Consider the following 16822-nt stretch of genomic DNA (forward strand, 5'->3'; position numbering starts at 1 on the left):
GAAAATGATACTTTGACACCAATTTTTGACAGTATTTTGACACTGCACACGTGTCAAAACGTGGTTGGACAATTTCAAATTAAAAAAAGTGAGACAAGGACATATTTGGAAGAAAAAAGTCAAAGTTTTTTTTAAAATTTGAAATCGTCCAATCACATTTTGACACGTGTGCAGTGTCAAAATGGTGTCAAAAAATTAGTGTCAAAATATCATTTTCCTAAAAATTAACACCACCTCTAACTTAAAATTTCTGAGTTCTGTTTTAAATATCATATAACTTTATCATTTCCAATTATCAAACTTAAATTCATACTTAAATATAATGACAATAATAAATAGGATTAAAATTAATCTTAATTTAATCACAATTTCCCATTTAAGATTAATATCTGACCAACTATATTCAAACATATCAATGATTGATAAAATATATGTATAAATTTTCATTACTTTAAACACTATTTTTCTTTTTTTTCTTTCTATATCTCAATTGTATAAATTATTATACAAGTTTTAGATTAAATTTCTCTATATACGAGAGAGAGAAAAATCATTTTCATAAGTTAAGATTAACTTACAGATAAATTATAAACAAAAATTTAGAGAAATTTGTAAAAAAAATTATTATTTACATAGCTTTATAAGGGATCATTTTAGTTAAGGAATAAAATTTTATTTTATTACTTTTTATATTTTTCTCTTTCAAAACACTTAAATATCTTCCAAAAAGAAAGCACAAAAGAAGATAGGATAATATACGAAATGAAAAAAAAAATAAAATAAACTACTCTTTCTGACTCTTGAAAAGATTTATAAGGAAAGATAGGTACATAAAGATTATGAGTGAAAATATTTAATGTTTTATTAATAATCTTGCCTTTTAGATAAATAATGAATATAAAATACTTAAATAATGAACTTTGAAAAATAATAATCTATCTTAAAATAAATATTAGAACCAAAATCAGTCCATTAAGATTTTAGAAAAAATAAAGGTAATTTTTCTTTTATAGAAACTAGAACCAAATTTGACACATCAACAGAATAATTTCCAAATGTTAGAAATATGAAACCATTATAAAAAAAAATCAAAACCCACTAGTTTCACGTATAGTAAAACACAATCATACCAATATCCTTTGTGTGTTTTATGTTTTTGGAAGAAAAAAAATTAACAATTTTTTTGTTTAATTTTTTAAGAACTCATACACAATGGTTTGTGATTACACCCTTTCAAATATTTTTTTCTGAAAATAATTCAAGCATATCAATAAATCCGAATTATCAAACTTTGGAGACTTTTGCATATAGCTCTAACGTTTTTTTCATGCTCCAAACTTTTTCTTGATGCTAAAACATAAAGGTTTTATTTCATTTGAGTAAATTTGAAGGAAAGTAATTGAGTTGATTTGAGAAGATTTGAAGATAGTTTTTTTGCTGTTTATTTAAGTAAATTTGGAGATAAACAAGAGTATATTTAAAAATAAAATAGGTAACTTAAAATTTAGTTTATGTGACAGATTAAAAAAATTTAATTCTAAATTCACCCTCACTTATCTTTAACCTTATTCAAATAAAAAAATAAATTATCTTTAAATTCTTTCAATTATCCTCCCCAAATCCACTCAAGTAAAAAACGCTAAAGGAAAATATTTTCTCTTTCCCATAATTATCCAACTTACCTATACTTTCATTTTTTTCTTAACCTAAATCTAGTCGCACACTTTTCTTTTCTACCTTCTTTGTTTTTGTTTATTTTCATCCCACTCATGCACCACCGAATTTCATCTTCTTCATATTTTTCTCAATTCTCTTCCTCAATAAATCGTTCTTATTTTGTTATATTTTTTTATAAATGTATGATATAGACTAGGTAGATAGAATTGACTAATATAAGTATAGAATTACGAATCCAATGAAATCCAATGTATATCTATTAATGCGTATTTCAATTTTATTCAAAAACTTACTCATTATATTTTACTTTTGGAAAGATCAAATTAAGTATTATTAAAAAATTATATAGCAAAAAATATATGTATTTAATTTTGATTATAATGCTATTAAATATAATATTTATTAAACTTAATAATTTAAATTTAAATTTATTAAATATAATTTTCTTAAACAGCTTTCTATACACTAGATAAGGGATCAAATGGCTTCTATATAATCAATTATTTAAACAACAATGCTAAATTATACATATATTAGACTATATATGCATGAAAAATTTGTGACCTATTGAATTTTATAAAAATAAATTTAATTAGTATTTATTAAAATTAAAATAAGCTAACAAAAAAATTAGATGAAACTTAATAAAAGTATAAACTCCAATTTTAAATTATTATGTAAATCGTATTGAAAATATTAAGATGTCACAATACTTTGCAAAAAAAATATTATTGATTTAAATGTAGAAAAAATATTATTAATAAGTAAATATGAAGAAATATCATAAATTAAATTAATTATTTAAAGAATATGTTTTTTTCTCTCTGATAAATTTGGTTATAATAAATAAAAGTAGTAAAATATGATATACTCTTACTATAATAATTAATGTAAATCATATAATTTATACTATTATACTATCAGTTATATAGTATTAATGAATATCAATTAAAATATCATTAATAGTATTAATAATAAATCATTTATAAATTAAAATACGCAAATATATTATATTGCTATTCACAAAATTTTAAAATCTGAAAGAGATGATAATTGAATTTTGAAATTCGGTATAATTGTTAATCGAATTTTAAAATTTGGAAAAAATAAATATGAAATTTTAAAATCCAAAAGAAATAAATATCGAATTTTGAAATTTAAGTTTCTTAATCAAATTTTAAAACTTAATAACTTCTTTAATCAAATTTCAAGTTTTGGTGAGTTTTTAAATCAAATTTTAAAATTTGATAAGTTTGTAAACTAAATTTTGAAATTTAGCTATTTCTTACATTAATTTCAAAATTCAGTAAGTTTTCTAAATAGAATTTCAAAATTTAGTATGTGAAAAAAAAAGCGTAATAAATGCGTTTTGGTAAACAATAATTTTTTAATTTTTTATAATTTTTTTCTGAAGACCGACTGTGAACTTGGAGGCGCAGAAAAAACCTCCATACTTTTCAATTACCTTGTTGACTTTTGAGTCCTATATTAAATATATATATATATATATATATATATATATATATAATATTTATTATTTTATAAAAATATATCTTTTATTTTAAACAACTCAAATATTTTTAAGCAATTTAGAACATGATATAAGATTTATAATCAAAAAACATTTACCAAAAACCGTTCATGCACGAAAAATATTTGCTTTATCGAAATTTAAATTTAGAATAGTAAGAACAAGATTGGGTCAAACTTTGAGATCAATTTATAATTTAGAATATTTCACGGACTAAAAAAAATTAGTTGAAATGTTATAATTTATGAAGTTCACTCTATGTCTGATCTTAACACACTTTGTTTCGGAATGAATTTTGTTTTAACTCATTCGTTTGATGAATCAATGAAAAATAATTTATTTTAAGAGTGTGTTAAGATATTTTTATATAACATATTATGTATTATTTTACGGGTTTATCATTTATTTATTATTATACCGATTTACTTTAAACTCAATAAAAAAATAACACACATGTTGTAAAAAAAAAAAAAAAATCTATGTAAAGAATCGGAAACTTTATCTAGAACTCAAAACAATATTCTCCACTACAAACCAGGGTCAACAACACACAGCAACAACTCCTTTCATCAAGTTGAAACGAAAGTGGTACCTATAATAGACTTTCAAGTCTTCCTGCAATTCTTCATTCATGAATCATGACACACTCGTGCAACAACATTGACACTGGGAACACAAAATTGGAAGAACCACACTTTATATATATAAATATATATATGTATACTGTACTCCATTAGAATGTATTTGTTATCCAGCTACACAACGTGCCAAAACAACTGAAAAAGGATCACGTTATTCCTTTGTTTGAATCAAAATAAACAAAGACAAACCTTGTATAATTTGTTTTCATGCGCCCACTTGCACATTCCTATTGCTTATGTTCTAATCTAACCTTCCTCTACAAAACCCTTGCATTTGCACCAGGAATTCCTATACGTCACAGAAATTCTTCTCTTGCGAAAGTGTTGGACAACGTTGGCATGGCAACCCAAGGTTCCCGATCCCAGATTGAACTTGTAGTAGACACGACCACGACCACGACCACCTCGACCGTTTCCAACAGTTTTAGCAACTATCAACACTCAACCTCTTTCACAACGCTCCTAATCTCTGTTCTGACCAAGTTGCATGCAGGCTACTTCAGAATAAGCCTCTCTCTCGGAAGCCAAGCATTGCTGTGGAAGACGATAATCACATCGGAACAAGACACAACCACTCTGCCGCACGTGCTTTCCACGCTTCCTTCAGCGGCTGTCTATGCACTCTGGTCTCTCTCCCTTTTCACTCTAGTGTTACTCTCCCTTCTCTACCTCCTGAGGTGCTTCTTTTTCTTTAAAATGGTGAAGGCCGAGTTCTTGCACCCTGTAGGGGTTAACTACCTCTTCGCTCCCTGGATTTCGTGGCTTCTCTTGCTTGAATCAGCGCCGTTCTTGGCGCCCAAAACCGCGTTGTACTTTGTTCTGTGGTGGGTGTTTGCGGTCCCGATGATGGTGCTTGACGTGAAGATCTACGGGCAGTGGTTGACGAAGGGGAAGAGGGTTTTATCTTCTGCAGCGGGGAACCCCACGAGCCAGTTGTCGGTGATAGGGAACTTGGTGGGGGCACAAGCTGCCGCGCACATGGGGTGGAAAGAGTGTGCGCTGTGGTTGTTTTCGGTGGGAATGGTGCATTACGTGGTGCTTTTAGTTACGCTATATCAGCGATTATCGGGTAGAGATGGGGTTCCAGTGTTGTTAAGGCCAGTTTTGTTCTTGTTCATTGCAGCACCTAGCGTAGCAAGCTTGGCTTGGGAATCCATTGTTGGAACCTTTGACACTGCTTCCAAGATGCTCTTTTTTCTTTCCCTCTTCCTATTCCTCTCACTGGTAAGATTAACCTATTTACTTGTTGGAAAATAAAATTTTAACACCATTTTTGACATTATTTTGACACTGTACACGTGTCAAAATGTGGTTGGACAATTTCAAATTAAAAAACAAACTTTGGTTTTTTTCTTCCAAACATACCCCTATCTCAACTTTTTTAATTTAAAATCGTCCAATCACATTTTGACACCTGTGCAGTGTCAAAATAGTGTCAAAAAATGGTGTTAAAATATCATTTTCCTTACTTGTTTGCGTTCAATTTTTTTTTTTTTTTTTTTACTGTAGAATTGGGTAATCCACTTTGTAGGATGGACAATGATATTTTAACACCATTTTTTGACACTATTTTGACACTGCACACGTGTCAAGATGTGATTGGACGATTTCAAATTAAAAAAGTTGAAGCAGGGGTATATTTGGAAGAGAAAAACCAAAGTTTGTTTTTTAATTTGAAATCGTCCAACCACATTTTAACACGTGTGCAGTGTCAAAATGGTGTCAAAAAATGGTGTTAAAATTTTATTTTCCTTGTAGGATACACTCTTGTGATACATTAAAAATCAAAATAATTATATTTTTTCAACTTAAAATTTCAATACATATTATTAAATTACTAAAATGTGTTGTTATAGGTTTATTTCTTTGTAGCAGCAAGTGTCAAAATACTATGTTACATATATGTACACTATATTTTTTTATTTAAATTCTACTAAAATGTCACGTGTAAATTTTATGTATTGGTAAGCATCGTCTTATACAAAGTTGCTAAATTGTTTTAAAAAAGATGTGTCTTTTATTTAAGTAATTGTCTCTTTTCTTGGGTAATTTGCGTTTGAAAGAAACGAAAGATGCGTTACGATCGAACTGTTTATAAATATGTCGAATCTCTTTTGAGTTACACCCATTTTTTAATAGCATACAAATCCTGGAATTAGTAGATGATGAAGTTGGTATATTTATTAGACTAAGATTTCGGCTGTTTTAAAGTGTATGCGAATTCAATATCCTCGTATTTCTAATTTTTTGTCGTGGAAAACAGGAAAGGTGGTCGAACAGTGGAGAACAAAAAGATTGCATAATTTAAACTCTAGTTGCTTTCATCCATGCAATGTTTTTCCCTTCCCCGAAATGAAAATAGAAGGGTATACTATTATAACAGTTTAGAATTAAACAAACCGATGTAATCTGTCTCTCCGATTCATACTTCAAGTAATGACAAATGTTATAGCTGGATATTTAGTGGTAGAGAGATTTATTAATTTACTAAGTAAATACCAAATAGAAAAAAAAGAAACAAGAGATATTGGTCAAAGTCAACATCCAAATGGATTTCAATTTTCAACAGCGGTGATTTGATTGGTGTTGCCAACTAATATTTTGAATGCTGTTTTAAATTTTCAAACAAATGAAATTGTATTGAGATGTTGTGTTGCCTGAATATATGGTTGATATATATATATATATATATATATATATATATATATATATATATATATATATATAATTTGTGTTGAGGCAGATTTGCAGGCCAAGGCTGTTCAGAAGATCAATGAAAAGGTTCAACGTTGCATGGTGGGCTTACTCATTTCCGATTACTGCACTTGCTCTTGTTTCAACGGATTATGCAGAAGAAGTGAAAGGAACTTTTTCTCACATCCTAATGCTCCTTCTGTTGGCTCTTTCAGTTCTTGTCTCCCTTGCTCTCACCATGTTTACTCTCCTCAACTCTAACATGCTTCTACCGGATACATATATATAACCATATTCTATATTATTGCAACCTTCTTCCTTACTTACTCCAACCCTAAATATTTAAGATAATATACATGTGTCACTCTTGTTTCTTTAACTTTGTTTTATTTTTTATAATTAATACTCTTCTTGAATTAATTTTCTAAAAATAATTTTTGTTTCATGTTAACTCTGATTTATATATATATTTTTTAAAATAAATTAATGTAAAAAATCACTTTATTATATCAATCCATCAACTACAATATTTTCTCTTATTTCTCATCACTTTCTAATATCTTTCCCTCATTCAAATACCTACACTTTTCTACTTTCATTGTCTTCTTTTGTTTTATATTTTCCTTCACTTTAAATATGTCCTAATTAAATCTTTCAAATGTGTCTCTACAATCAAAATTTCCATACCCATCTTCATATACAATTTAACTAACTTATGTCATATACTATCATATTTAATTTTATTATTATGGGTGAAGTATATGAGAAGGGAAATGATATGTTTGTCATCTCTCCTTAAAAAAACATAACTACTTGATATATTAATATTTTAATATTATTATACTGTTAAAAATAGGTTATAAAATGAATATATTTTGTTTTATTAGGTGTGTATGTATAACTTTTTATGAGAAAAATATAACTGATATCCGAAATTTGAACTGTGCTACCAGCTCGACCAACTACACAATCAACACAAGTTACTGCTACCTCTGACTGAGGAAGTTATAAATATAGACTGTTAATTTCTGCTTCATGCTATGTCAAAAATAGCCACACCTCTACCAGAGTTTAAGTTTTACCTCTCTGGCAAGCCAGAGAAAACAATGATTCACAGTCAACACTTCTCTCTGTTTTTTTTTTTTTTTTCTTAAACAATATATACGTTACTTATCCCTTTGTCGAAACGCAAATTAAACATATATTTAAAAAGGGGATACGGAAACGTAGAGCATTTGGAAGAAAAAAATAGGATATATATGCATAAAATTGAGTACTGAGATGCATTACTCGTATAATATGCGTTTACGTGTTCAGTTTCTTTGGACTAAAGATCACACCCTGTCAATCATATAACAAACTAATATATTAGTAGTATTTTCTGGAGCACGAAAAAAAAGGAAAATAACTGCACACATGTCAAAATGTGGTTGGACGATTTCAAATTAAAAAACAAACTTTGGTTTTTTTTCTTCCAAACATACCCCTCTCTCAACTTTTTTAATTTGAAATCGTCCAATCACATTTTGACACGTGTACAGTGTCAAAATAATGTCAAAAAATGGTGTTAAAATATCATTTTCCGAAAAAAAAAATAATAAATAGGAGTTTTCTATGCATAGAAACAAAAGTAAATTTTTTTACTTAAAAATAGTGGATTTTCTTTAAAAAAAATATCAAAAGTAATGTTATTTAAAATACGAGACACGCAAGTCCAAGGAGAGGAGGAAGCGAATTCGAACAAGGAATAATATCGACAAGGGTGTTAGCTTAATATAAAGACAACCAAGTTCATGAATCGATGTCGAAGTTTTGATATTTTGTTGCAATACATTAATTATATCGTCTTTACCTAACTCTTTAATTCGAATTTAGATGAAAATATCTTTTCGTTCATTTGTGGGATCAGGCAACGAAGGGTAGGTCCTTAGTTTATAATCAACCATTGAAGACCACTTATTTAAAATAATATATATCTGTTCTAATCACACCCTGACCCATTTTTATTTAAACCAAAAAAAAAACTTAGTTAAATAGCACAAAAGGTGCATGCTATTTGATTATTCTTGCGAAAATGTTGATCTTTAGGGTGTGGAAATACAGCCAAAACGTAAAAGAAATTAGGCATGTCAAAATCAAATGGATTAGGTAGAGGTAAGTGTGTGGCTTTTATGTTCTTTTCGAAATTCAGATCAAAGTTGAGATTTTCTATTCTTTTCTTGAAAGCTATATACACAGTATAGGAGCGACCAAATACTCAAGCAAGGGGAAAACATTAAACAACGAAGAGTATATATATATATATATATATATATATATATATATAATGACAAAAGCCATACCAACTATTAGGTCTTATTAGTGGTTGGATTTGACAAATTTAGGTCTAAAGTTACCAATTTGGCCCAAATTGACCAAACCATTTGAAGGTCAAATCCATGTTTGTTTGTTGGATGACTTTAAGCAGGTCCATGTTGGAACGTACTATGAAAAATTAGGTTACACGAGTGAAAGCCTCAAAAATAATCGTTTGGTCAAACTTCAAAATTCAAGGAAAGATAACAAAAAGAAAATTAAACTAAACTTTCAAAAACTTAGTTTCTTGGCTTGTATATTTTGGTTGTTTCTAGCTAGATTATAGCATGATGTATGAAAAGCTAGGGGCATATATGTGGAGGATATATTCGGATAGTTTTAGAAGGAAATCTCATATATTTGTCATAGGTTCACAAAAACATAAATAACCCAGAACAATGTTGTTAAATAGGTTGACTTAGTAGTAAAGTTGGACTAAAGGGTGGAAAAAGTTTAGTTCAATTCTCTCTGCTAATATATAGGAGTTATAAGATGATTTGAAAGAAAAAATGAGAAATGTTATAGGTTTAATTCCCTCTTCATTAACAAAATATTAATATAAATAATGGGATTTAGTTTCTTATATATATGTAAAAAGTAAGTCTATAAGAACTTGGTTTGAATTGTGATTTTTTTTTCTTGAAGGTTTCTTGGATGATATGTGAGGTTACGCGAAGGATATGCAAGAAATGAAATGAATACTAACAATGGAAGATAGTGAATATGAGAAAAATAAATACAATAAATATAACGTTGAGTTATTCATACTAAATGTGCATTGTAAAAAATGACCATGAACATGTTTCTTGAAATATTCTTTTGCATATTCTAAGAAAGACCAAGAGAATAAAATATCAAATAGGAAACTATAACTCCCACAAAAAGAAAATACAAAAAGTTATTAAATTTTTTTTCTATATATCATGCATTTTGGCCGGTAATTAGGTTTTGTTGTAGTGTTATTCAAAGGCGATTTCTTATAAACATATATAATTTCATTTTATAGGATAAAAAATATATCTTAAATAAAGATAATGACTTCATTTTACAAAACAATATCTAGTGCCAGGACAAAATTAACGTGAAAAAAAAAAAAAAAAACATGTTGAAATTTATAATTGTTTCAATATTATCTATGATAAACTAACATCCTGTCTTTTTAACAACTAAATGATCTTATTTTAATAAAATAATTTAACAAGTATGAGTACTCAAGTGCAAGTACTTAAGGTATCGAAGGAAAAGAAAAACTAAAACTTATAAATCAAAAGTTTTGAAAGAGACTACATGTGTTTACGCATTTTTAATGAGTTTTTATTTTTAAGTTTAAATCTTAATTCGAAGTTTCATATTGAAAAAAATACAAGAATAAAAGGCATAGTATAAATACTTATTGATTTAGGTAATGTCTTAACGTTGAGTTAAATACGATATTGAATTCATTTCATGATTCTTAGTATATTAATAAAAGAATGATATTATATTTTCTCTTACAACATATTATTAGGAATAAATATTATAAAAAATAAATTAATGTTCAGTATAAATTTGGTGGAAGTCTTGTATTGAAAGTCATTCCAACCATATATATATATATATATATATATATATATATATATATATNTATATATATATATATATATATATATATATATATATATATATATATATATATATATATATAAATCCATATATGAAAATTAAAAGTTTTTTTAATGTAAATGTTAAATATGTGTTTTTTTTTTTAATTTGAACTAACAATGGTATAATTTATCAAAATCACTGAGTACTCGTTAATTGAAACTTTAAAAGGAATATTTAATAAGGAAGAGACCTACATTAAAGAATAAAAGTGTTAATAAATGGAACAAATATAAATGATAAAGAAGGACAAACCTAATGCTTATGCTTATAAAAGTCAACATAAATTTATTTATATTATTTATAAATAAATAATACAAAATAATGTCAATAAAAAGCCACTAATTACAAAATATAGAAACAGATATAAAAGTTTAATAAATGTTCAAGATAAGAATATAATTTTTTTTATTTTAAGATTAAGCTTTTTTTTTTTATTATTTATACGCACTCATTCTTCTCTCCGCTAATAATTCGACTTAGAATACATCTCTTTGTTACCGATATTCAAACCCATAAAAATTATTCAATGAACTCAAATTGAAACAAACCTAAAAAATATACATAAAAAATCTAACTAATTTCATAAAGACAAATATTTTGTATCAATGTCAATTATTTGTAGACTTTCCTTTAGAATCAAACATCAACCTATAAAAAAAAATCAAAAAATGCCAGAATTAATTGATTATTCACAAGTCTAAAATCTAATTCAATTTATTGCAAACAAACAGGAATTAATCAATATTGTTTTCCAAACAATAATATACACTCTAGATTTATTCATCTTTTACTCAATGTACCCAATATTCCAAAATAAATAGTGTTCCTAACTAGACTTTCATTACTTGTTACACAAATAAAAAATCAAGCCTATAGAAACCATTTATATCCTCTTTATAATCTCCTATGATATATATATATTTGTTTAAAGTTTCAAGAACGTGACATCACCACTTACAACAATATTATGTATATGAGTGTCACGAAATAAGAAATAATATTTTTCCAACAAAAGCAAAATGATTAAAAAATAAAAATACAAAATCAAGTTTAATACTAATAAACAGTATAATTATAAAACAACATTTGATAAAAAAATTATTTATCAAAAAATGTAAAAATAAATACAAATGTTTGATCTAAGAATCTCCTATTTTTATTTTTATTTTTACCTTCAAGTCTCCTTCGTAATCCTTTGTTAATGCATTCATCATCTTATAATAATGAAGATTTATTCGTTGCAAGTGTTAGTTCATATTCACAAGTACTGTTTGCATAAAAAAAAAAAAACTCATATTATTGAAAACTAAATATAATCACGAAGACTCACAATATAGAAGTGGACAAAGAAAACAATTAACAATTGTAAATAATTTATTCTTTTTAGTTTTTTTTTTTCAATGAAACTCATTGAGCTTTAAGCATTAAACAATTACCTACTAAATAAATATTTAATGTATTAATTTAAAAGTTTGAGAATTACTATTAGTAATTATAATAGTAAGTGTTGGAGTTGAAGTGCACACTAAAAGTGTACTATAACAAATAAATTAACATTGTATCATTTATATACGTTATTAAAAGTAAAATGTAATTTTTAAATAGTTACTCACAAGTAAGAGCATTTTTCTTACAACCTGGAAAGGAGAGGGATATGGAGTTAGGAAATTACTAACCTAAAGTTAAATTGAGTTGTTGCAATCCCAGTTGAAAAAATGGTATCAAGTGACATGATTGTTGTATTCTTTTTTAAAATGGCGTTTATGAAATGTTTAAGAGGGAAGAGATTATTAGGAGTTAAAAATTTGGTGTTGAGGAATTGGAAATGACAAGACGAGAAGAACAACGTTAACTTTTTTCCAAATTAGTGGAGCGTGACAAGGTAAAGCTTTTGAATGTTTGAACTTTAAATTGGTCATTCACTTTCATTTAATACCTAAACCTAGCTACGAGTAACACAACAGGGGTACATATAACTATATATATCAATGTGTGGAGAAATCTGTATAATCTCAAGGATATAGCGTTGCGTTCAACGCCGGAGGCAACAGTTAACACGGAACTCGCTTCTTATGGAAATCACAGTTTTTAATGGCATCAGTCACAGCGTTTGTTTGCTTCAGATAGGAGGCATATTCAGACGGAAACTCAGATTATAAGTGGTTTTAATGATGCGACATTCTTAAAAATATGATTGATGCTGTCATGGTATGGTATGGTACGTTAAGAGTGTTTGAAACTGAAGTTATTTTTATTTATTATCTTTCATTAGAAGTGTATAATGAAAGAGTTGCCCTAAGCATGAAGAATGGAGAATGGTTAACGGTTGGGTGACGGAGAGAGACGGAAAGTAAGGGTCCCCAGTGGGCACATGGGAGCGGCGTTGACGATGAAACGAGAAAGAGCATAGGACGTTTATGACAAAGCCTGCAATAGCTTTCGTTAATTTGGCAAAGAGGCGTACCATTTGAGGCAATGCATCTCCCCCCACCTTCCCTTTGTATTTCTCTTTCCCTCATTAACTCATTATCCTATTCCTGTTCCTATTATCACTCAGAATTCCCAGAAGAAGCAGATAGAAAGGAACAGAAGCATAAGCATAAGGAAGCAGAAGCAGATACAGCAAACAGCAGCTATGGCTCGTGGAAAGATCCAGATCAAGAGGATAGAGAACACCACCAACCGCCAAGTCACTTACTCCAAACGACGCAATGGCCTTTTCAAGAAGGCCAACGAGCTCACCGTTCTCTGCGATGCCAAGGTTTCTATTATTATGTTCTCCAGCACTGGCAAACTCCACGAGTACATTAGCCCCTCCACCTCGTACGTTCTCATTCTCTTCTCTTCTCTTCTCTTCAATTCAATTCCCAAACAAACCCTACCTACCTACCTATCTATCTTCTCTCTTGTGTCCTTTTCTTTTCCAGAACAAAACACTTCTTTGATCAATACCAGATGACCCTAGGAGTTGATCTCTGGAACTCTCACTACGAGGTTCTCTTCTCTTTTCTCTTTCCTCTCTCCTCTCTCTCTCTTTCTCTCTTTCTCTCTCTTCTTCAGATTTACTTTCTTCTTCTTCGCCAGAATATGCAAGAGAACTTGAAGAAACTCAAAGAGGTCAATAAGAATCTTCGCAAGGAGATTAGGTATAATTTTCGCTCCATGTTTTTCTTCTGGATCTATATGCGTCTGCACATGTTTTATGTGTTTACTACTGTTGTTGCTCGTGGCTTAGGCAGAGGATGGGAGATTGCCTCATCGATCTGAACATGGAAGATCTCAGGCTCCTGGAGGAAGAAATGGACAAGGCCGCCAAGATTGTTCGTGAGCGTAAGGTGAAATTACTTTTCCCTTTTCTCTCACAGCTTAATTAATGTATGCATGTGTCTTAATTGAAAACTTGCTAGTGTCGGGTAGCTGTCTATATATAGATAGGTAGATACATATCATGGAGGCACAGATTTGAGAGTGTTAGCTATTTTGGCATCAGTTTTTTCCGGGATATAGTTCTTTGCTGAAATTTCATACAAAAATATAGATTTAGTTCCTAATTTAATTCTTAACTTTTATGATGTTTTTGGTTTACCCTTATTAAAATCAAGATTACAGAACTTGAGATTATTATACATATTCTAACTGTGATCATACCGATCTTAATGCATCGGATTTTCACATCAAAATTCTTCAGCTTAAGATTAAAAATTAATGACGGAAATGATTTGATGGTTAGGTTAGAATTTCATATTTAACTCCAACACCGAGTCGTCCAAAAGTACCATTTTCCTTTCTGATCAATAAGATGATTAGTTCCATATGTGAAGTAAAAGTCTTAAATACCTCTTGGTAAAAAAATTAGTGACGAGGTAAGATGTCATTTTTATTAAGGAAATGTAACTTTATAGGTTTTAACCTTGAAGTGAATAGTGTTTTAAACTCTTCAGCAGAACTGGCTAATTCTTTCCTATCTTTGCTTAACAATCCTTGGTAGGAAGGGAGCCCTCTGCTATTTGAAGACAAGAGTAATTTTTTTTTTTTTTAAAAAAGTCTATTAATAAAATTTCATATTTCTTTTAACTTGTTCATTAATTTTTGAAATCCACCTAACAATTTCAGTTGGTATATATTTTTTAGTGTATGTGTAATTTAAGAGTGTACATAGGAACAAAGCCTATATACTATGTGTGTACAGTAATGATTAATTAGTTGTCCAATATTGAATTGGTTTGAGATATCTTTCTGCTGAATTTTGGGGACCCCCTTTGTTCTTTTGGATTCATGGCCTGTGACACAATTTTCGGATCTGAGCAAAACCACATGAGCACACGACATCATTGGAAACTGTATATTTTCAATTAAAAACATGTGAAGTTATTATACAAAGTTTGCTTCTTTTATGGGTAGAATTTCTTTCTGTGTGTTCTTTTTCCAGTTCACTTGTTAATCTGGAGCTAGCTGGAGCTGCTCGATATTTAGTTTGAACATATATATATATATGATACTTGGATGACTGAATTTTAATCTGCTTGTTTTTCCACGTCAACAATTCTCAATATATTTTTTTCATAAAAAATGTAGTATGAAAATTTTGTGAAAAAAGGCATGCTATAACAAGGAATTAAAAATATACCCACCACTAATTCTTTAAAAAAAATTAAGTACGTACAGTCTTCCAAAAAATCATTTTTTCCAATAATTAATGATATTGTTTTAATTATTATTTCATTAATAGAGTTCCTTCCTTCCTTTAGATTACTTGTTAAATTTTGTTTTCATGCATGAAAACGTAACTCCTTTCAAAAAACTTTCTCAGGCTTATAAAACATATTTTCAATTATTATCTATTTATCCATACAAAGACACAAAAGATTATTAGACAGTTTTAGATACCCACTTTTCCACATTTTTTTCTCTTAAATCTAAAAACTAAATACATATTACTTTAGCTGGAATGAAACACTGGTGATGGTTCAAGATCCCAATTATTTCTTCGTATGACCCTTCCTTCTTTCTTGATAGCTCCCTTTCTTACATTATATCTCCGAAAGTTATTTGCACCAAGCAAGTAATATTGTTGTTTACTGAAGTTAAACTGTTGAATGTGATTAAAATGGAAACACTTTAATTAAGACGAGTGACAAATTTGATTACAAAACATGTGCACACGAACATAATTTGGTTGTTTTTAAAAGGAAACACAGTGGTTGTGATCTGTTTGAAGATTTCGAAATTACCATATATCTTACCATGCTAACGAGTTCCTTAAATTCTGACAACTGTTCACAGTATAAAGTGATAACAAACCAGATTGACACCCAAAGGAAGAAGGTAAAGTAGTGAACATATTTCGTTAATACTGTTTTCTTTGGTGTTTGCTTCACTCATATTGACATTTCTGATTATATTTTTTAGTTTAATAACGAGAAAGAAGTGCACAACAGACTCTTGCGTGACTTGGTATGTATTTTAGCACACTTTTGTTGTTGATTTCAGTATACCTCATGCTTCCTAACTTATATAGAAACACACGAAGTGAAACAACAATTGTAGTCTTACATTAATTTCTTTATTGCTGCTTACAACCTCAATCAATTTTCAGTTATGTTTTCTTGTATAGATATGAGACTAATATTTCTTGGTATATACACCTTGTATTGAAGGATGCAAGAGCAGAAGATCCACGTTTTGCATTGATAGAGAATGCAGGAGGAGAGTATGAGTCTGTGATCGGGTTCTCAAATTTAGGTCCACGCATGTTTGCCTTGAGCCTACAGCCAAGCCATCCTAATGCTCATAGCGGACCAACCTCTGATCTCACCACTTACCCCTTACTTTTCTAGTATGCATCGGAAATACCACCTTATCTCTTAGTTTTCAATAAGTAATAGCCCTTAAGTTCTAAGTTCTGTTCCCTCAAACTTTACTTATATATCACCAAAACAATCTCAACAATCTTCTGCATGTTTCAATTAATTTGCAACTCATCGTCAACTATTACTTCTACTGCTATTTACCCTAATCATTCCTGATAAACTATTATCTCTATGTTACTTACTACTGTTTACCCTAATCACAGAAATGTGTCCTCCTTTCATTCACAGAATGTTGAGTGTGATTATTCATACATATATATATATAGTCAGTTACATCTCAGTGTTTAAAAGATTATAGTCAAATCACTATTGATTTCCCAATTAAAAAAAAAAAATACTTATCCTGATTTTATATGTTACACGACACTTATGTATCTTCTAATTTTAAACTAGGAATCAACTTATTATTT

The 16822-nt window shown here is 28.9% G+C and overlaps 2 protein-coding genes across 2 annotated transcripts; both read left to right on the forward strand.

Moving 5' to 3' along the window:
• The first annotated feature begins 3985 nt into the window (after positions 1-3985).
• LOC106760480 (S-type anion channel SLAH1) lies at positions 3986-6833 on the forward strand. Its single transcript, XM_014643910.2, has 2 exons — positions 3986-5073; positions 6593-6833. Exons 1-2 carry the CDS (start codon positions 4057-4059, stop codon positions 6830-6832), a joined length of 1257 nt encoding a protein of 418 aa, XP_014499396.1. The 5' UTR covers positions 3986-4056; the 3' UTR covers position 6833.
• A 6165-nt stretch (positions 6834-12998) lies between these two features.
• Positions 12999-16530, forward strand: LOC106761701 (floral homeotic protein DEFICIENS). The gene is made up of 7 exons (XM_014645270.2): positions 12999-13365; positions 13470-13536; positions 13627-13688; positions 13778-13877; positions 15826-15867; positions 15952-15996; positions 16200-16530. The coding sequence occupies exons 1-7, from the start codon at positions 13178-13180 to the stop codon at positions 16377-16379; spliced, it is 684 nt and encodes a 227-aa protein (XP_014500756.1). The 5' UTR covers positions 12999-13177; the 3' UTR covers positions 16380-16530.
• The last annotated feature ends 292 nt before the right edge of the window (positions 16531-16822 follow it).

This window comes from Vigna radiata, chromosome 5 (genome assembly GCF_000741045.1).
Source record: "Vigna radiata var. radiata cultivar VC1973A chromosome 5, Vradiata_ver6, whole genome shotgun sequence".
NCBI classification, from domain to species: domain Eukaryota; kingdom Viridiplantae; phylum Streptophyta; class Magnoliopsida; order Fabales; family Fabaceae; genus Vigna; species Vigna radiata.